The sequence below is a fragment of the Dendrobates tinctorius genome, unplaced genomic scaffold (genome assembly GCF_039654945.1).
Source record: "Dendrobates tinctorius isolate UK_male_01 unplaced genomic scaffold, ASM3965494v1 ptg000051l, whole genome shotgun sequence".
NCBI lineage: Eukaryota > Metazoa > Chordata > Amphibia > Anura > Dendrobatidae > Dendrobates > Dendrobates tinctorius.
Window position 1 is genome coordinate 14,111,837 of NW_027361719.1, and position 21,489 is coordinate 14,133,325.

The 21,489-nt window shown below is 46.2% G+C and overlaps 1 protein-coding gene across 2 annotated transcripts in view; it reads right to left on the bottom strand.

Annotated features, from left to right (window-relative positions):
• DTX3 (deltex E3 ubiquitin ligase 3) overlaps window positions 1–21,489 on the bottom strand; it is a 69,482-nt gene that overhangs the window by 31,431 nt on the left and 16,562 nt on the right. For both annotated transcript variants that reach the window (XM_073576811.1, XM_073576810.1), the window contains exon 2: window positions 8,830–8,891. In XM_073576811.1, the coding sequence (XP_073432912.1) occupies window positions 8,830–8,842 (13 nt within the window). In that variant the 5' untranslated portion in view covers window positions 8,843–8,891. The remainder of the gene's footprint in view (window positions 1–8,829; window positions 8,892–21,489) is intronic.

The following is a 21,489-nucleotide window of genomic DNA, read 5'->3' on the forward strand; positions in this document are numbered from 1 at the left end:
TGATCACCCTTTGCCTTCAAAACAGCATCAATTCTACTTGGTACACTTGCACACAGTTTTTAAAGGAACTTGTCAAAGAGACTGGTCCAATCATCTTGGAGAATGGACCACAGATCTTCTATGGTGTAGGCTTGCACAAATTTCAGACTGATGAGATCGGTGCACTGTAGGGGGCTACATCATCACTTCCAGGACTCCTTCTTAACGATGAAGATAGTTCTTAGTGACCCTGGCTGTATGTTTGCGGTCATTGTCTTGCTCCAGAATACATATGGAGCCAGATGGTATTGCATGATGGATAAGTATCTGTCTGTATTTCTCAGCATCGAAGACACCATTAATCTTGACCAAATCCACAACTCTTACTGAATTGCAGCCTCAAAAGACTTCAAATTTTAATGACTTTTTCTTATGCTTAGTCTTGCCATGGTGTGTCGCTTGTGAGATGAAACGGTTTTCGACAACCTAACCTTTGTAGCAGACTGAGACTATTACACAGCTGTTTCTCTTTCAATTAACAGGAATCCATCTTCAGGATTTCACCCCTAAACTATATGTGCATGTAGCTCAGTCAAAGACAAGCCCAGAAATACCTTTACATGGCTAGGTCATTGTTGCGCTACTGAGAAATCCACGGCGGTGGCTATGGGAGATAAGAAGCCTGCGTTACTCCAGCTCTATTCCCTTCAGATCTACCACAGCCATTTGCCATGTCCCCATGGCGCCCTAAAAGAGAACAACCTGTGACGCCGAGTCACAAATGCGACTACTAACAGCCATCAAACAGGGTAGTCAAGAGGTCCGGAATCAGATACCAAGAGAGGGGTAAGACAAAGGCGTAGTCAGGTCATAATCCGAGGTCATAATTCCAAGTAGGTAGCAGATAAAGACAATGGGCCAAAGCAAACGGATGGTAAAAGGAAATGACCAAGGTCTAGCAGCAAAAGATCATAAACAGAGTACTGAAATACAAGGCACACACACACTACTGAGCTAAGGCTACGACTGGCAATAATCAAAAACTGACAGCCAGCTAAATAGCCAGGTAACCACCCAGAATGGGAGACACCTGGAAGAAACCCAACATGCCCCTGCCCTGATTGGTGGTTGGACTATCACTCACAATACTGACAGTTCAGCACACCCCTTCCCCATATTGGAGGGCTGAGCTGTCACTCAATACTGACAAGCTCAGTATGTCCCTGCCCAGATTGGATGGCTGAGCTATCACTCACAATAATGACAAACAGCTCAGCAAGACCCTGATTCTATAGGGCGATTGAGCTGTCACTCACAGCTTCCAGGACACAGTGATTGGTGGAATTGTGACAAAACCATTCTTCAACATTTTCTCTAAATTCAGCTGACTCATTAATTATCTAATAGGCCATATAGAGATGGGTTGTCTTGATATGACAACCTCATTGACATAACTAAAAATATTACACAAACTGATATATTGTTTACTGATGTACAACTAAGTAGAACCATGTCCACACCACGCAATAAGTTCTATCCAACTTTTTGTGTTCCATTATATATAACACCAAGAATGCTGTAATCTGCACCTCCATTTTCTTTTTACGGTAATTTTTCTAATCTGGTAGAGAACATTTCCCATGTAACATGCGAGTTCCTGCTTTATATTAAACTAGATGAAGAGCCCGGCGCTGCCCGGGCATAGTAACTAACTGTGGATAGTTATAGCAAATTATAATTATCCTCCATCCCATAGTCCCGTGCCCAAATACCCATCATACATATCCACAATCCCATAGGCCCGTGCCCATATACCCATCATACATATCCTCCATCCCATAGTCCCGTGCCCATATACCCATCATACATATTCTCCATCCCATAGTCGAGTGCCCATATACCCATCACACAGTCCCATGCCCATATACTCATCATACATATCCTCCATCCCATAGTCGAGTGCCCATATACCCATCACACATCCTCCATCCCATAGTCCCATGCCCATATACCCATCACACATCCTCCATCCCATAGTCCCATGCCCATATACCCGTCATACATATCCTCCATCCCGTAGTCCAGTGCCCATATACCCATCACACATCCTCCATCCCATAGTCCCGTGCCCATATACCCATCATACATATCCACGATCCCATAGGCCTGTGCCCATATACCTATCATATATATCCTCCATCCCATAGTCCCGTGCCCATATACCCATCATACATATCCTCCATCCCATAGTCCAGTGCCCATATACCCACACATCCTCCATCCCATAGTCCCATGCCCATATACCCATCACACATCCTCCATCCCATAGTCCCATGCCCATATACCAGTCATACATATCCTCCATCCCATAGTCCAGTGCCCATATACCCATTACACATCTTCCATCCCATAGTCCCGTGCCCATATACCCATCATACATATCCTCCATCCCATAGTCCAGTGCCCATATACCCATCACACATCCTCCATCCCATAGTCCCGTGCCCATATACCCATCATACATATCCACGATCCCATAGGCCTGTGCCCATATACCTATCATACATATCCTCCATCCCATAGTCCCGTGCCCATATACCCATCATACATATCCTCCATCCCATAGTCCAGTGCCCATATACCCACACATCCTCCATCCCATAGTCCCATGCCCATATACCCATCACACATCCTCCATCCCATAGTCCCGTGCCCATATACCCGTCATACATATCCTCCATCCCATAGTCCAGTGCCCATATACCCATCACACATCCTCCATCCCATAGTCAACCATTATGACATCATAATGAGCGGCGGGGCTTGCAACCTATGACAACATCAGCGTCGCCATGGCAACCATTATGACATCATGAGGGGCGGGGCTTGATACACACACACACTTTTTCCCCATTATGTAGATAGGGACAAAATTGTTTGGTGAATTGGAATGCGCGGGGTTAAAATTTTGCCTCACAACATAGCCTAGGATGCTCTCGGGGTCCAGACGTGTGACTGTGCCAAATTTTGTGGCTGTAGCTGCGACGGTGCGTATGCCAATCCCGGACATACATACATACATACACACGCTTGAGCTTTATATAATAGACTAGCTGAAGAGCCCGGCGCTGCCTGGGCATAGTAACTAACTGTGGTTAGTTATAGCAAATTATAATTATCCTCCATCCCATAGTCCCGTGCCCATATACCCTTCATACATATCCACGATCCCATAGGCCCGTGCCCATATACCCATCATACATATCCTCCATCCCATAGTCGAGTGCCCATATACCCATCACACATCCTCCATCCCATAGTCCCGTGCCCATATACCCATTATGACATCATCATCAACATGGCAACCGTTGACATAACCGTCACTATTGCAACCTACGGTGAATCAGCATCGCCATGGCAACAATTGTGACATCATAATGAAGGGCGGGGCTTGATGCACACACACTTTTTCCCCATTATGTAGATAGGGGCAAAATTGTTTGGTGAATTGGAATGCGCAGGGTTAAAATTTCGCCTCACAACATAGCCTAGGACACTCTCGGGGTCCAGACGTATGACTGTGCCAAATTTTGTGGCTGTAGCTGCGACGGTGCGGATGCCAATCCCGGACATACACACACACATACATACATACATACATACACACACTTGAGCTTTATATATTAGATTGTGAGCAGCCAAGTTTAGCTGACATTTAAAATGTTCTAATACAACCCAACTCAATAAATCCAAAATTGAATTAGCTCCAGAGATAAACATTTCAGTTTTCATCCTTTGGTTCTCACAGTCCAAAATAAATGGATAAATAAATTACTAGTGACGAAAAGGAATCCATCCTGCTGTAATCTGGTTTCACTGCCAACATCTTGGGTTATTTTCCATCTACAATAACTTTGAAAAGATTTGGAAAATCTTAATAAACAGAATAAAAAGAAGTCATTTCTGAACATATGAATCAGCACAAAGGATTTCTACTTGTGCAATAAACCTGGGGTATACCGGCCACACATGCTAAGATTTCCTGCAGAGAACACATCAGATGGAAATTATTATCTGCAGAAAAAGTGTTTTATGTTAAAGCAGATCTGTCAGCTTAATATGCTGCCCTATGCGAAGACTATAGAAGCTACTGGCAAATATGCCAATCGGTATGAACACTGAAGAACCAAAAGAAAAAAATCTGATATGGGGTCAAGTGGTTTAGTCATATAAAGATAATACCCCCAAAAATATTGAAAACACAAGTAGGTGTGCAGTGGCAATGTAGGAGACAGGCATGCACGCATAAAAGATAACAAAAATACATACATATATATCTCTATAAATATACACACCATATTTTTTGGACTATAAGAAGCACTTTTTTCCTCCCAAAATGTGGAAGAAAACGGGGGGGGGGGGCCATCTTATAGTCTGGATGTACCGGCTCTGGCTGCGGTGGGGGAGCGGTTTCGGCGGAGCAGCGGGTCACAGAGGCAGGAGCCGGCTGCTGCGACTACCTCCTGTGCCTACTGCTAAAGAGAAATGAATATTCACTGCATTCCATGCCCATGGGTGTGGAGGGCAATGAATATTCATTTCTTTCTAGCATCCTGGTATAATTGGCCCAATCCCAATTGGTCCCAACCTTATCCTGGTATGATTGGCCCCATCCCAGTACTGGTATGCATGGCCACCTCCCGTTCCTGGTATGATTGGTCCCATCCTTATCCAGGTATGATTAGCCCCATCCCAGTCCTGGTATGCATGGCCACCTCCCGTTCCTGGTATGATTGGTCCCATCCTTATCCTGGTATGATTGGCCCCATCCCAGTCCTGGTATGCATGGCCACCTCCCGTTCCTGGTATGATTGGTCCCATCCTTATCCTGGTATGATTGGCCCCATCCCAGTCCTGGTATGCATGGCCACCTCCCGTTCCTGGTATGATTGGTCCCATCCTTATCCTGGTATGATTGGCCCCATCCCAGTCCTGGTATGATTGGTCCCATCCTTATCCAGGTATGATTAGCCTCATCCCAGTCCTGGTATGCATGGCCACCTCCCGTTCCTGGTATGATTGGTCCCATCCTTATCCTGGTATGATTGGCCCCATCCCAGTCCTGGTATGCATGGCCACCTCCCGTTCCTGGTATGACTGGTCCCATCCTTAAGGCCCTTTTACATTTAGCGATGCACCAGCGATCCGACCAGCGATCCGACCCGGTCAGGATCGCTGGTGCATCGCTAAATGATCGCTAGTGAGCTTTCATACAGAAAGACCTCACAGCGATGCAGCAGCGACACAGCGCACGATACTTACCATTCACACACAGCGATCCTGCGTCCTCCCGCCCGCGTCCAGCGTCGCTCGTCGTCACAGCAGGAAGTCTCAGCAGGAAGCGCCCGACGAGAAATGGAGCCGGACATTCTCGCGCGATCAGCGATGGACAGCGGGGGAGCCGGTCGCTGGTAAGTATCACACATAGCGATATCGCTAGCAATATCGCTATAACGTCACAAAACCGGTGACGTTTTAGCGATATTGCTAGCGATATCGCTTAGTGTAAAACCCCCTTAAAGGAAACTGAAAACACTATTAACCTGCAGATAGTGGCCGACGCACTGAACGCCGACACTGAACGCCGACAGCTTTCAGTCATAGAGGCACGACTTCAATCACGGCTGAGTACAGTTAGCGGTAGATGTAACGTAACCGCGCCCCAACACTGACTAACAGCCAGCTTAGGCCTGTTTCACACATCCGATTTTTGATGTCAGTTGCAATCCGTTAAACTGGTGGAAAACGGATCCGACTCCGTTATCACACCAACGTGTGCCACCGGACCGTTATTTTGACGGATCCGGTGACAGCCAAACTTTAAAGGAACCGCGCTGCCTGCCTGGAAAAAGGAGAGAGAATTTTTTTTTTTCCTGTCCCGGAACGGCATTTGAGTGCTAAAAGTGTTCCTGGAGTAAAGCTTCCGTGCAGGCGCAGTTACAAATAGCGGTACGTCAAGTCAAGAAAACGTTGCAGTGTCCATCCCATCCGCCCGGAAAACCAAAAAATTTTGGTGGATCCGTCAAAAAACGGGTGTGACGGACGACCGTCAGTCAAGATCCGCCAATAATGTAAATCTATGGGGGAAAAAAATCGGATCCGCCCCTTTTTAGGCGGATCCGTTTTTTTTCGGAAATTGGCGGATTTTGACTGACGCCAAAAAACGGATGTGTGAAACAGGCTTTAGCAGTGTATCAGGGTACTGTACTGTAGTATGTACTAAGTGGTGACTGGAGCCACGCCTCTATGACTGGGTAATGCTGGGGGATGACAGGAGAAATTAAGTTTATTTTCCCCTGGTATCCGGGCTTTTAGTGTGGAGGCCACACAACTTTAGATCACTATTAACCTGTAGATTACGTCCATATCTGCAGGTTAATAGCATTTTGGGATATGACAGGTTTCCTTAAAAGACCTGAAGTGCGGCACACATCAAGGATTGTCCTGATTAGGATCCTATTGGTAGATTTCGCATCTACTATACCAAAATATTGGAGACTAATTTTGATGCTTCACTTTTCACAGTGGCAATTTGATTAACTAAAATTCTTATGAATAATGATAACATAAATTGCAAAAAAAATGCAAAATTATTCCTTGCAATAAAAATTACCGCAACCTAATCACAAAAACCCAATTTCCACAGAATTTTAGCCCTACCATAAAAATGACCCGCTTACGTCCTTAGCTCAGAAGTGTTAACAAGGACAAGGCAGCTGATATCACTCTGACATGCTAACTGAAATATGAGAGCAGACCGCTTGCTTTAACCCCTTCACACACCCTGCCGTACATGTATACTATGGCCAGGGTGCGCGTTTATTGAGAGGACAGACCCACTTCATACAGGTAACTGTAATAACTGGCACTAATCACGATCACTGCTGTTCACACTCCAAAATCTAGTGAAAACTATTTCTTAGAATAGTGGAGGTGGTGAAAGGTGCAAAAGAGGTCCCAAATGTCATGTCACGGTAATATTCATGGTTTTGGAGTTGCATGTGCTACACGCTCATGTGATGGTCAGGTAGTCACATACTCTTGGCCATAAAATCTATAAATTTAACATAACAGTAAACAAATAACTATAATATTATTGATAATACATAACATTTATGGTCTTTTACCTTTCCAAACCCGCCTCCAGCAAAGTCATATTGACATGCAGCTCAACGTCCTTCCTTCCAATGAGCGTATGACAAGACAAAGGCTCATTCCCTCTAAAACCTGCAATTTTACAGCTTTGTAAATAAGCATTAATCCATTTTCTTCAGATCAAGCAATCCCTGCACTGTAATTAACTACGTCAAAGGGAGAACTCAACTTTTAATATGCCATTAAGTCAGCAACGCTTATGCTTCTATCAACCACACGATAACATTCGACTGTAGTAATGTACCGTAATTTATTGCAAATTAAAAAAAAAAAAAAAAATTGGCATCCACATGACATATAATATTTTGCAATTGTAAGATTTCACTAGTCATTAACACACCGATCTGGACACATAAGAGGACGAGACATCTCGCAAATGTGTATATCACCATGTACAGACATATCGGTCTTTCCAATGTCCACGGGGGTCACATGAGAAATGCACATACAACGCCACGCTACTCCTTATACAGCCGGACCTTAGGGACAGACACCAAAGCTCACTCGCCCTCAGACAGTGAAAACGGGAACATACCTCTGACCCCCTCCCACTGAGAAATCAGGCCCAACTTTCAGAATTAATCGGATTCAGGAGACCAAAATGAAGGGCGCTATCTGCAAATTGAGAACAAAGACTTAAGTTCTATGGAAGCGTACATTGCAGCCCCGCAGCTGCCCTGTAACACGACACGGTAAGAGCACGCATACGAGGCTGGAGGTGATTACTCATCCCGGTAATGACAACCCCAAGGAACGTCTACATGTACAACGCACTTCCTCTAACCTATCCTCCCTATGATCATTGCCGACACACTGTGACAAGTACATAAGCCAGACTTACAGGATATATGGGATATCAGTATGCGTGGGTAAAAATACATTCTTTACTATTCCTTATTCGCCGGATTTTAAGTGTCGAGGTCTTTTAAAAGACCTATCGGTGTGATATTTGTTTGTTTTTGGTCGATCTGTTTGTGATCCGCTGAGAAAAAAAAACAGATTTTGGGTCCTAAGCTTAGCGGTCTGCACAGGGATATCACTCGCACAGTATTTTGGTGAAGCCGTTCGCTTGAATGGACGAGTGTGATCCATAAACTGGGTAGAAATGGGATATGTCTCCATTTTTTTGAGGGTCACAGAAAAAGGCAAATGAATAAACCCATTAACTATAATGGGCAAATGTTCGGCCGCAGAAAAATATGGATAGATCACGCTCACAAAACTCGGATGTGAAAATGGGTTCCTACTCTGTGTCAGTGCCTCAATGGAAATAACATTGAAAAACCCAGGTCCCTTCCCACGGTGGCTATATACACGGCCAGCACTGTTCAGCACCCACTCATCTGATAGAATATGTCTGACTCGCCCACAAGAATCTCCGGCAGAGAGTAGAAAATGTCAGTGTTCACGGCATCACCTCTGTAAAGCTTTCATCTCGGAAATGGATGCACAGAACCTGGATGATTATTAAGAGCAGCCATAATAAAAATGCAATTGCTTGCCTTACTGAAAGCAGCGGCTGCGATCATCGCCTTCCCTCCGCAGTCTTCTGGAGGAAATCTTAGCCCTTAATGTAGTTATCCTCCTCCAGCCTTCCAATAAATTGTCTCACATAATGAAATGAGGGCTTCTTACCTGGAGACCCCATGGGCTGATTCCACAGCGAGAAATCCCCCACAGCTCCTATTTTAAGTGATCTGGAAAATAAAAAAAAAAACACAGAAAAGGGGAAGAGTTAGAATGAAATGAAGGCAGCGGATCCATCCGTGTCATGCACTCTCTTCTTGCACTTTCACAATACACAGGCTGACAGGGGCGGAGGCATGGAGGCTCACACCAAAACAAGGGCCTGCTCTCTGCTGAAGTGAAACTGATGTGGGAGAAAAGGGCGACGCAGCGTCACCCACAGCAGCCCGAGACGCACACAATGCACAGGATGGGGCACTGCCAGCCCTAGGACACAATGTCTTTGTTACCTAGGCCCTGCGTTACTGTACTGACTGGATTTTCCTGTCATGTGCTCTTGGTTCTCTGGCCTGCCCACAAACATCTCTCCTGCCTCCTTCCAGCAGACATCATCTTTGCTAGAAAGCAGATACTTTACAGAGCACTAGTCCATGGTCTCCCCACAAGACCTACACTGTAGTGAATGCGAATAATTCTATTCATACAGCGACGTATGATAGATATGTCGTGGCTCCATCACGGCTCTAACGGAGAAATGATTCAATGTTTGGGTCGGCCCCGTTGACGTTAAAGTGGACCTCCACTATGGCACTGGAAGTGACAATAAATTTCTCATATATAATTGCCATACCTGCACTGGCGGACACAGCCAGAAGGGGCCCCTGGCCAAGAACAGTATATGGGCCCTTTATAGCCTAATAGCTCCTCATAATGCACAATTCCACCTTACCTCTTGGTCCCCTGTGCGGCTGCACAGGTTGCCCCAATGATATGTCCATCCCTGCCTATCTGGTGCCCTTTTTGCTTCCCGCTGCCTCCACTGCTGAGACTGGAGGTCCAGTGCATCGCAGATGGCCATCACAGTGGTAACTCTGTAGGGAAGGTGACCTGACGGACGGACGGACTAGTCAGAGTGAAGAAAGATAGGTTTGCACAGTGTAGGTAGGAGACAGTGATTACAGTGGGGAAACAGCTAGGAAAGTGTAGTGGACGTGCAGTACCTTGGGATGACCATTAGATGGCAGGGTGGAGTGTGAGCAAAGGACTTTACAGCAGCTTAGGGCTTTAGAAACCGTTGGTCATGGGGGGCGTGGTGACAGTTAGTGACAGTTTCAAGGAACCGGGGAAGTTATAAATTCTGAGGGAGGGTTCCAGAAGATTCCAGTCCCCAGGGGGAGCCCAGGTGACAGGAGGACTTCGCCAGTCTGTGTGTCCTGAGGAGAATCCGACCAAGGGGACCGAGGAGAGGGAAACGTCAGGGGGTGGTCCTGACAGAAAGATACCGCAGAAGGGACGAGGCAGTGAGTGCCATATACCGTATTTGACACGACGACTGACCAGTGAAAGCGCTGTTGGTTATTGGGCCTAGGGCGGCCACAGTGGCGGACCTGGCAGGAGCGTCGAACAAGTGAAGGAGGGACAGTACGCATATGTACGTCCTTATTGTAAAAGTACGGTGTGTAAACGGCTCTGGAAACGGAGGGCCGATAAGTGAAGAAACGTGCGGTGTGCTGCGGAGGCCGTCAGGCGGACGGCAAGTAATGAAATAAACTTGGACCTGTTGCACCCAGAATCTGCCTCATCGTGTCTCTGTCATCATCTCTGCGCGGTACAAAAGTAGGACCACCCCCCCCCCCAGCTCGGCACCCCACCACCGACCCTACAACTCTGAACCACGTGCCCACAGCACTGGGAAAACAGTTCAGACATACCAATGGCCTCTCCATGCCACTGCCGCGCCAACTGGGAAAACCGGAAAGCTGGCCTCACTGGAGGAGGCAGCAAGAGGCAAGCAGAGGGCACCAGGAAGGGTGACTACACAAGACAAACATCTACAGTAGTCACTTTTCAGTCCCAAAGTGAGTGGTTTTGGTATAATCGCTAATTAGCATTTTTAACTAGTCATGAATAACTATGGTTTCGATTTCTGAAACAATGATAAAACCCTCAACTCCATCGCTGATCTTATCTCTGTGCACTCAGGTAGATTTTTTTTAGGCTAGATTTCTCCCCCACCATTCCCCATTGCCTTTTATGCAATCTGCTAGGCTTCTGTATTCACCATTTCCCACCAGCATAAATTTGGAAACGCATTTCACTGAGGGATACAATCAATTGAATGCAGGATCTTTAGGACAGCTGCTCCCTCACAACGATCAAGTCACGCGTCAGTCGGCAGTTGTTAACACATCTCCATATCTGATGCTCCACAGCTCTGCGGACCATTATATGTCTTTACACTGACCAATACATGGGCTCCGATCCATCATCTGTGGTGGGTTTTTAAGTCACTTTTCCTTTACTGCCTTGTGGTATTTGCTGCTGGGTTTTACGTCAAAGTCTTCAAAATACCATACATGGTTCATACATTTTGCGCAAAGTAAAATATGGCTTTTTATTTGGAAAGATGACTGGTTAAAATGAAAAACAGGCAAAAATGACCAAAAACTAGACAAAAAACAAGTCAAATGCAATAATGAATTGGGTCTATGGTGTATAAAGCCTGTCTGATCTTACAAAGGGCACTAACAATTAAGTCCTATTCTAATCCCTCTGCTACTTTAAAGGTACTGTCACACTTAGCGATGCACCAGCGATCCCGACCAGCGATATGACGCGGTCAGGATCGCTGGTACTTCGCTAAGTTGTCGCTAGTGAGCTGACACACAAGCAGATCTCACCAGCGACATCGCTGGGGACGGGGGTCGCTACTTACCTGTCACACTAGGCGATCCTGCGTCCTCCCGCCTGCGTCCACGGTCGTCTCTCCACAGGAAGCGCCGCAGGAAGATGACGACGAGAAACAGTCCTGGACGTTCTCACGCGATCAACGATAACCAGCGGGGGAGCGGGTCGGAGGTAAGTATCACACACAGCGATATCGCTAGCAATATCGCTATAACTTGTGACGTTATAGCGATATTGCTAGCGATATCGCTGTGTGTGATACTTACCTCCGACCCGCTCCCCCGCTGGTTATCGTTGATCGCGCGAGAACGTCCAGGACTGTTTTTCGTCGTCATCTTCCTGCGGCGCTTCCTGTGGAGAGACGAGCGACGCGTGGACGCAGGCGGGAGGACGCAGGATCGCCTAGTGTGACAGGTAAGTAGCGACCCCCGTCCCCAGCGATGTCGCTGGTGAGATCTGCTTGTGTGGCAGCTCACTAGCGACAACTTAGCGAAGTACCAGCGATCCTGACCGCGTCATATCGCTGGTCGGGATCGCTGGTACATCGCTAAGTGTGACAGTACCTTTACACATATAGGATGCGGCTCTCTTTACAAAAACTGCAATGTATCAGGGGCTAAAGGAATTAAAATGTTTAGATACATGAACTGAAGCCAATCCAAGCGTAGAGCGGAACTGCAGGAAAAGGCAGTCGGTCTGGTTTTTTATCTGCGAGCCTGTCACTGATGGCTATAGTCTTTAAATGGAACGTTCTACCAGTATGACGTGGGCACAATTACAGGTGGCAAGTGTGACTGGTGCTATAGCCAAAACTTCCAGGCTCCAAACCACTGGCCAGCTGTAGAGTGCGCACTCAAGAAGGATTGTGGAATCCAGCCATCCCCGTTATGTGTGCCTACAATGGAGACATCTTGATCAGGTTTTGACTTTACTTCCTAAAAATCAAAAACTGCTGATTTTCAGCACATACATTTTCTACTAATACTGAACACTAGGTCTCGAAAAATGTTTCCGACCATAATTTCCCAATCATATGCTTCTAGTGTTTGGACAAGGAAGGAGTGACAATTTGGGAAGTTGATTCTTTTCTAATTCAGAGCAAACTCTGAACAAAACTGAGAGGGCTCTCATGAAACCACAAAAACACTAGTGCACACCATTATCATCTCCCGCCTCGACTACTGCAACCTCTTACTCTCTGGCCTCCCCTCCAGCACTCTGGCACCACTCCAGTCTATCCTACACTCTGCTGCCCGATTAATCCACCTGTCTTCCCGCTATTCCCCTGCCTCCCCCCTATGCGAGGCCCTTCACTGGCTTCCTATTGTCCAGAGGCTCCAGTTCAAAACCCTAACCATGACATACAAAGCCATCCACAACCTGTATCCTCCATACATCTGTAACATGGTCTCCCAGTACCTACCCGCAAGCAACCTTCGATCCTCTCAAGAACTCCTTCTCTACTCCCCCCTCATCTCTTCTTCCCACAACCGCATACAAGACTTCTCCCATGCTTCCCCCATACTCTGGAACTCTGCCGCAACACATCAGACTCTCACCAACAACGGAAACCTTCAAGAAGAACCTGAAGACCCACCTGTTCCGACAAGCCTACAGTCTGCAATGATCCTCGGTCTACTGAACCACCGCACGACCAGCTCTACCCTCCCCTAGTGTATCCTCACCCATCCCTGTAGACTGTGAGCCCTCGCGGGCAGGGTCCTCTCTCCTTCTGTACTTTTGTGTCCCTTGTCGTGCACATGTTTATTGAACTTATCTATGTTTTCCCTTTTCCATGTAACGCGCCATGGAATAAATGGTGCTATACAAATGTATAATAATAATAATAAACACATGCGCACACACACACACACACACACTACGGGTGAGTGCACATAGGAAAGAGGACACACAGGGGGGAGACAGCTCAAACGAGAGAACACATGAGGGAAGAAGACAGCACAGTGGTGGAGAGAGAGCAGACAAGGGGGAGAGCACATGGGGTACACAGGTCAAAGAAGAGATGACATGAGAGGAGAAGACAGCAGATGGGGAAGAGAGAAAGCGCACAGGGGTGAGAGACACAGAGAACAAGGGGGAGACAGCTCAAATGGGACAGCACATGAGGGGAGAACACGGCACAGGAAGGAGAGAGACAGCAGCAAGGGGGATAGCACATGGCGTAGATATGTCAAAGAAGAGAGCACAGATGGGAGAAGTCAGCACATGAGGAAAGAGAGGGTGGGTGAGCACAAGGGGGGGGAGAGATACTCAACACTAAAAAGCCTGCCCCCATCGTGACATTACCACCCTCCCGATGTGATAGCATCGGGCCTCCATCTAGTATGACTATAAAAACTAAACTCCTCACCCCACTAACTTGGAGCTGAACCACCACCTCCATAAAAGAATCGAGAGACGAAATAAAGAACACTTGTAGAATGGAGGAGCTGTCTAGTTGAGAAGCTAGAAAACTTCCTACTTTTGCAAGGATCTTGTCCCTCTTGAGCTCCAGTAGGGGATCACTATGGCGCAGATTCCCCACCCTCACTCACTCCAGCATCCCCCCGATACCACCGACACCTTACAGACTTAACTTTTCCTTCTCAAACTTCGGTGAAATGATAACCATTCTCAATAGCTTTCAAATTATGCGGCTCATCCGCCTCCTATCCCTCCCATCCCACTCTCTAAGGCCGGGGTCACACTAACCGACACAAAATACGGTCCGTAGTTTACAGGCGTAATACGGATGAATGACCCCCTAAATAGTGCTCCGTATGTCATCCGTAAGCAAGGTGTGGTCACGTATTTTGCGCATGTAAGCATCCGTATGTAATCCGTATGACATCCATATGCTAAGATTTTCTCGCCGGCTTGCAAAATGGACATGTAATGGAGCCCTATGACAGGGTTTCTAACAGAAACCAAAGAATAGATATAGACACATAGAATACGTATGTATATATATATATATATATATATATATATATATATATATATATATATATATATACACATATATATATACATGTCATTGAGACACACATATATATATATTTATATGTCACAGAGTTCTTCATAGCAGAATAGCCAGTAATTCAATTGCCGGCTTTTGTCAAATCATTCCCCAACCCGACATGAAATGACACATGGTTTACATACAGTAAATCATTTCATTTCATGTTTTGTTTTGTATGTCTTTCATTAGTAATTAGATGAGGGTTGATGTGTAAAATTTTGGAGGTGTAGGTGTTAATTTAAGGGGTTAATTCGTTGTAAAAAAAATGTGTGGGCTCCAGCGGTAATTTGTCAATGCGGGAGCCCACACATTTTTTTACAACGAATTAACCCCTTAAATTAACACCTACACCTCCCAAATTTTACACATCAACCCTCATCTAATTACTAATGAAAGACATACAAAACAAAACATGAAATGATTTACTGTATGTAAACCATGTGTCATTTCATGTCGGGTTGGGGAATGATTTGACAAAAGCCGGCAATTGAATTAGCGGCTATTCTGCTATGAAGAACTCTGTGACATATATATATATATATATATATATATATATATATATAATGTGTGTCTCAATGACATGTGTGTGTGTGTGTGTGTGTATATATATATATATACACTCACTGGCCACTTTATTAGGTACACCTGTCCAACTGTGTGTTAAGACTTAATTTCTAATCAGCCAATCACATGGCGGCAACTCAGTGCATTTAGGCATGTAGACATGGTCAAGACAATCTCCTGCAGTTCAAACCGAGCATCAGTATGGGGAAGAAAGGTGATTTGAGTGCGAGTGCCTTTGAACGTGGCATGATTGTTGGTGCCAGAAGGGCTGGTCTGAGAATTTCAGAAACTGCTGATCTACTGGGATTTTCACGCACAACCATCTCTAGGGTTTACAGAGAATGGTCCGAAAAAGAAAAAAAATCCAGTGAGCGGCAGTTCTGTGGCCGGAAATGCCATGTTGATGCCAGAGGTCAGAGGAGAATGGGCAGACTGGTTCGAGCTGATAGAAAGGCAACAGTGACTCAAATTGCCACCCGTTACAACCAAGGTAGGCAGAAGAGCATCTCTGAACGCACAGTGCGTCGAACTTTGAGGCAGATGGGCTACAGCAGCAGAAGACCACACTGGGTACCACTCCTCTCAGCTAAGAACAGGAAACTGAGGCTACAATTTGCACAAGCTCATCGAAATTGGACAGTAGAAGATTGGAAAAACGTTGCCTGGTCTGATGAGTCTCGATTTCTGCTGCGACATTCGGATGGTAGGGTCAGAATTTGGCGTAAACAACATGAAAGCATGGATCCATCCTGCCTTGTATCAACGGTTCAGGCTGGTGGTGGTGGTGTCATGGTGTGGGGAATTTTTTCTGGGCACTCTTTGGGCCCCTTGGTACCAATTGAACATCGTTGCAACGCCACAGCCTACCCGAGTATTGTTGCTGACCATGTCCATCCCTTTATGACCACAATGTACCCAACATCTGATGGCTACTTTCAGCAGGATAATGCGCCATGTCATAAAGCTCGAATCATCTCAGATTGGTTTCTTGAACATGACAATGAGTTTACTGTACTCAAATGGCCTCCTCAGTCACCAGATCTCAATCCAATAGAGCATCTTTGGGATGTGGTGGAACGGGAGATTCGCATCAGGGATGTGCAGCCGACAAATCTGCGCCAACTGTGTGATGCCATCATGTCAATATGGTCCAAAATCTCTGAGGAATGCTTCCAGCACCTTGTTGAATCTCTGCCACGAAGAATTGAGGCAGTTCTGAAGGCAAAAGGGGGTCCAACCCCTTACTAGCATGGTGTACCTAATAAAGTGGCCAGTGAGTGTATATATATATATACACTCACTGGCCACTTTATTAGGTACACCTGTCCAACTGTGTGTTAAGACTTAATTTCTAATCAGCCAATCACATGGCGGCAACTGAGTGCATTTAGGCATGTAGACATGGTCAAGACAATCTCCTGCAGTTCAAACCGAGCATCAGTATGGAGAAGAAAGGTGATTTGAGTGCCTTTGAACGTGGCATGATTGTTGGTGCCAGAAGGGCTGGTCTGAGAATTTCAGAAACTGCTGATCTACTGGGATTTTCACGCACAACCATCTCTAGGGTTTACAGAGAATGGTCCGAAAAAGAAAAAAAATCCAGTGAGCGGCAGTTCTGTGGCCGGAAATGCCATGTTGATGCCAGAGGTCAGAGGAGAATGGGCAGACTGGTTCGAGCTGATAGAAAGGCAACAGTGACTCAAATTGCCACCCGTTACAACCAAGGTAGGCAGAAGAGCATCTCTGAACGCACAGTGCGTCGAACTTTGAGGCAGATGGGCTACAGCAGCAGAAGACCACACTGGGTACCACTCCTCTCAGCTAAGAACAGGAAACTGAGGCTACAATTTGCACAAGCTCATCGAAATTGGACAGTAGAAGATTGGAAAAACGTTGCCTGGTCTGATGAGTCTCGATTTCTGCTGCGACATTCGGATGGTAGGGTCAGAATTTGGCGTAAACAACATGAAAGCATGGATCCATCCTGCCTTGTATCAACGGTTCAGGCTGGTGGTGGTGGTGTCATGGTGTGGGGAATTTTTTCTGGGCACTCTTTGGGCCCCTTGGTACCAATTGAGCATCGTTGCAACGCCACAGCCTACCTGAGTATTGTTGCTGACCATGTCCATCCCTTTATGACCACAATGTACCCAACATCTGATGGCTACTTTCAGCAGGATAATGCGCCATGTCATAAAGCTCGAATCATCTCAGATTGGTTTCTTGAACATGACAATGAGTTTACTGTACTCAAATGGCCTCCTCAGTCACCAGATCTCAATCCAATAGAGCATCTTTGGGATGTGGTGGAACGGGAGATTCGCATCAGGGATGTGCAGCCGACAAATCTGCGCCAACTGTGTGATGCCATCATGTCAATATGGTCCAAAATCTCTGAGGAATGCTTCCAGCACCTTGTTGAATCTCTGCCACGAAGAATTGAGGCAGTTCTGAAGGCAAAAGGGGGTCCAACCCCTTACTAGCATGGTGTACCTAATAAAGTGGCCAGTGAGTGTATGTATTCTATGTGTCTATATCTATTCTTTCGTTTCTTTATTAAACCTGTCAGTGTGAGTTTACTGTATCGCGCACTGAATTGCCGGCTTTTCTACAGGACACTGGGTGCATATTTCTCGCAAGTCACGTGTGTGGTCCATGTGTAATGCGTATTTTTAGCGCACCCATAGACTTGCATTGGCGTACTACGGGCGTAGTACGCTGACAATCGCAGCATGCTGCGCTTGGCACGGACCGTAGAGTACAGACGAGAAATATACAGCTGTTGGGAGCTGCCCCATAGAGAATAATTTGTCCGTGTGTAATGCGTGCTTTTAATGCCTCTCACTTGTCCGTATTCCTCTCTAGTGTGACCCCGGCCTAATAGGAATTAACGGGAATGCGCAATCGGAAAATGACCTATTGTTAAATCAGGGTTTAAATGTCTTTTTCTTTATTAATTTTGTATACATTTATAATAAATTATGCGATTTGGCTTTGTTTTTTTCTCCATATCATAATAATTTGTATTTCTATAGCGCCAATATATTCCACAGCACTTAATATTTCATATAATAATCTTAACTAAAAATAAAAATCAGAAAGCTTGCAATCTGTAGTATCATGAAATAACACGTGTACATGGAGACATTGGTCAGATCTACGCCCTGTCTTTTGTACCAGAGTCTCAAGCTATTGTGAAGGAAGGGGGTGGGGTCAGCAGTGACATCGCATATTGTGATTGGTTATCAGCTTTGTATAGAGGTGCTACCGATCACTGTAATCCTGCCTCTAATGGTAAGGAAACTGTTGAAAACTCTTCATGAATGGACAGGAATAATAAGACTAAAAAAGTCTCAGTGGCCACTGTGAGAATTGGAAAATCACTATCTTTATTTCAAATCAAAATTAGTGGTGTGAAAAGTAATACAAAATTGAAAACATAACTAAAAAAAAAAACACCTCTAACAAGAAAACCTGATTTAAACTATATGTTAGGCGTCGGATTTCTGCGTTTACTCCGCAGGGATCCAGTCCCTCACATTCTGCAGTCTCCTGCTGTTTATCTACTGCAGAGGAGATTGCAGAGGAGATTGCCTTGCAGCAAATCTCTCCTGAGGCTAAGTCCTTCTGTCCTCCTACTGAGCATGCTCATGGGACGATCTCCCACTCTGTACTGTAACCTGAAGAAGAGGTGCGGTTTGTCTCCTCGAAACGCGTAGTTTTTGGAGTACATTCAATAAAGAACTTGAAAGATTTATATGGATTTCTGAAGAATTCGTGTCACTGTAGCAGCGCGGTTGCTCAGAAGTGCTTTTCTTGATCCTCAACTTGTGATATTTTGCATCTTTGTGACTTAACTGAGATTGCTCTGCGCACCTGGGTGAAGTTTAACCCTGTGCGCATTACCGCCATATTGCTTCTGCCACCACTTAGCAGCGGTTATATCACCTACATGCACGGTGGACCCCGACCGGCGAACGCACTTTATTATTATTTTTATTTAGTGCATTCCGCCGTTCCTAACACTATAGGTCATTTTGTGATGACACTTTCCCTTTAAATTGTCTGATGTTCACTCTCATTTTTCCTACTTGTGCCAAGATATGGTTTACTGTAAATAGTAACCCTTGGTTTTTCTAGTTTTGGAAAATCCTGTCCCCCAGCTGCAGTTTGCTTTACTTACCGTCCCCTGAGGCCAGCACCAAGTCCTCACCATTACTCCCAATGCCTGATTTTGTTTGCAGCGCTGACATCAAATTGACAGCACTGTAGCTAATAACTGAGCGCAGCAGCTCTGCCCAGGTTGTCGCTATGAGCCGCTCAGAGAGCAGTTATTGGCTGCAGCGCTGACATCACATTGACAGCACTGTAGCTAATAACTGAGCGCAGCAGCTCTGTCCAGGTTGTCGCTATGAGCCGCTCAGAGAGCAGTTATTGGCTGCAGCTCTGACATCACATTGACAGCACTGTAGCTAATACCTGAGCGCAGCAGCTCTGTCCAGGTTGTCACTATGAGCCGCTCAGAGAGCAGTTATTGGCTGCAGAGCTGACATCACGTTGACAGCACTGCAGCTAATAACTGAGCGCAGCAGCTCTGTCTAGCTTGTCGCTATGAGCCGCTCAGAGAGCAGTTATTGGCTGCAGCGCTGACATCACATTGACAGCACTGCAGCTAATAACTGAGCGCAGCAGCTCTGTCCAAGTTGTCGCTATGAGGCGCTCAGAGAGCAGTTATTGGCTGCAGCGCTGACATCACGTTGACAGCACTGCAGCTAATAACTGAGCGCAGCAGCTCTGTCTAGCTTGTCGCTATGAGCCGCTCAGAGAGCAGTTATTGGCTGCAGCGCTGACATCACGTTGACAGCACTGCAGCTAATAACTAAGCGCAGCAGCTCTGTCCAAGTTGTCGCTATGAGGCGCTCAGAGAGCAGTTATTGGCTGCAGCGCTAACATCACGTTGACAGCACTGCAGCTAATAACTGAGCGCAGCAGCTGTCTAGCTTGTCGCTATGAGCCGCTCAGAGAGCAGTTATTGGCTGCAGCGCTGACATCACGTTGACAGCACTGCAGCTAATAACTGAGCGCAGCAGCTCTGTCTAGCTTGTCGCTATGAGCCGCTCAGAGAGCAGTTATTGGCTGCAGCGCTGACATCACGTTGACAGCACTGCAGCTAATAACTGAGCGCAGCAGCTCTGTCCAAGTTGTCGCTATGAGGCGTTCAGAGAGCAGTTATTGGCTGCAGCGCTGACATCACGTTGACAGCACTGTAGCAAATAACTGAGCGCAACAGCTCTGTCCAGGTTGTCGCTATGAGGCGCTCAGAGAGCAGTTATTGGCTGCAGCGCTGACATCACGTTGACAGCACTGTAGCAAATAACTGAGCGCAACAGCTCTGTCCAGGTTGTCGCTATGAGGCGCTCAGAGAGCAGTTATTGGCTGCAGCGCTGACATCACGTTGACAGCACTGTAGCTAATAAATGAGCGCAGCAGCTCTGTCCAGGTTGTCGCTATGAGCCGCTCAGAGAGCAGTTATTGGCTGCAGCGCTGACATCACGTTGACACTACTGTAGCTAATAACTGAGCGCAGCAGCTCTGCCCAGTTTGTCGCTATGAGGCGCTCAGAGAGCAGTTATTGGCTGCAGCGCTAAGGACATGACGTCAGCCCTGAAGGCCATATCGGCAATGGCGGAGACACAAGCGCTGGACCAAAGAGAGTGAGTAAAACCTAGTTTGCTTTTTAATACAAATTGCAAACGCTGGAAAGGGATTTTCCAAATCTGGAAACCCATTTATAATTACATCACACAATTTATGGGCTAGGCTGGACAAGCAACATTCTGTTAGAGCTTTAAAAGCAATATGTGGCCTTATCTACATGTATTTACTCAGTATAAGCCTCATGTGCAGGAATCCCCGCACTTACATACCTTTGCTGCTAGCAATGAGGTTATTAATGGCCATTTCTCCAATGTGTCCCAGGAACTGTTTTTCAACATGACAATGCCAGGCCATTGCCACATACGTGTCTGAACACACCTGCCCTGGTCACTAGGCAGCACCGCAATAAAACTACTGTCACTGTTGGATGCCGGGCAGTGTGTGGGTGTTCAAGTTTCAGATTGAGGAGACTAGTTCCCCCTTTGCTATACTCCTGTGTTTTACTGCAGTTAGCTGGTAGGTAATTAGCTCTCTGCTGGGAGCATAGGTGGGCTCCCTTCTATATAAACCTCAGCAGACTGACTCTAGCTGCCAGTTATTAGCGTGGTTAGCTAGTACTATTGTCCCTGACTTGGCTCCTGTGGTTTGTTTTGTATTTACCATGTTCTGACTTTGGC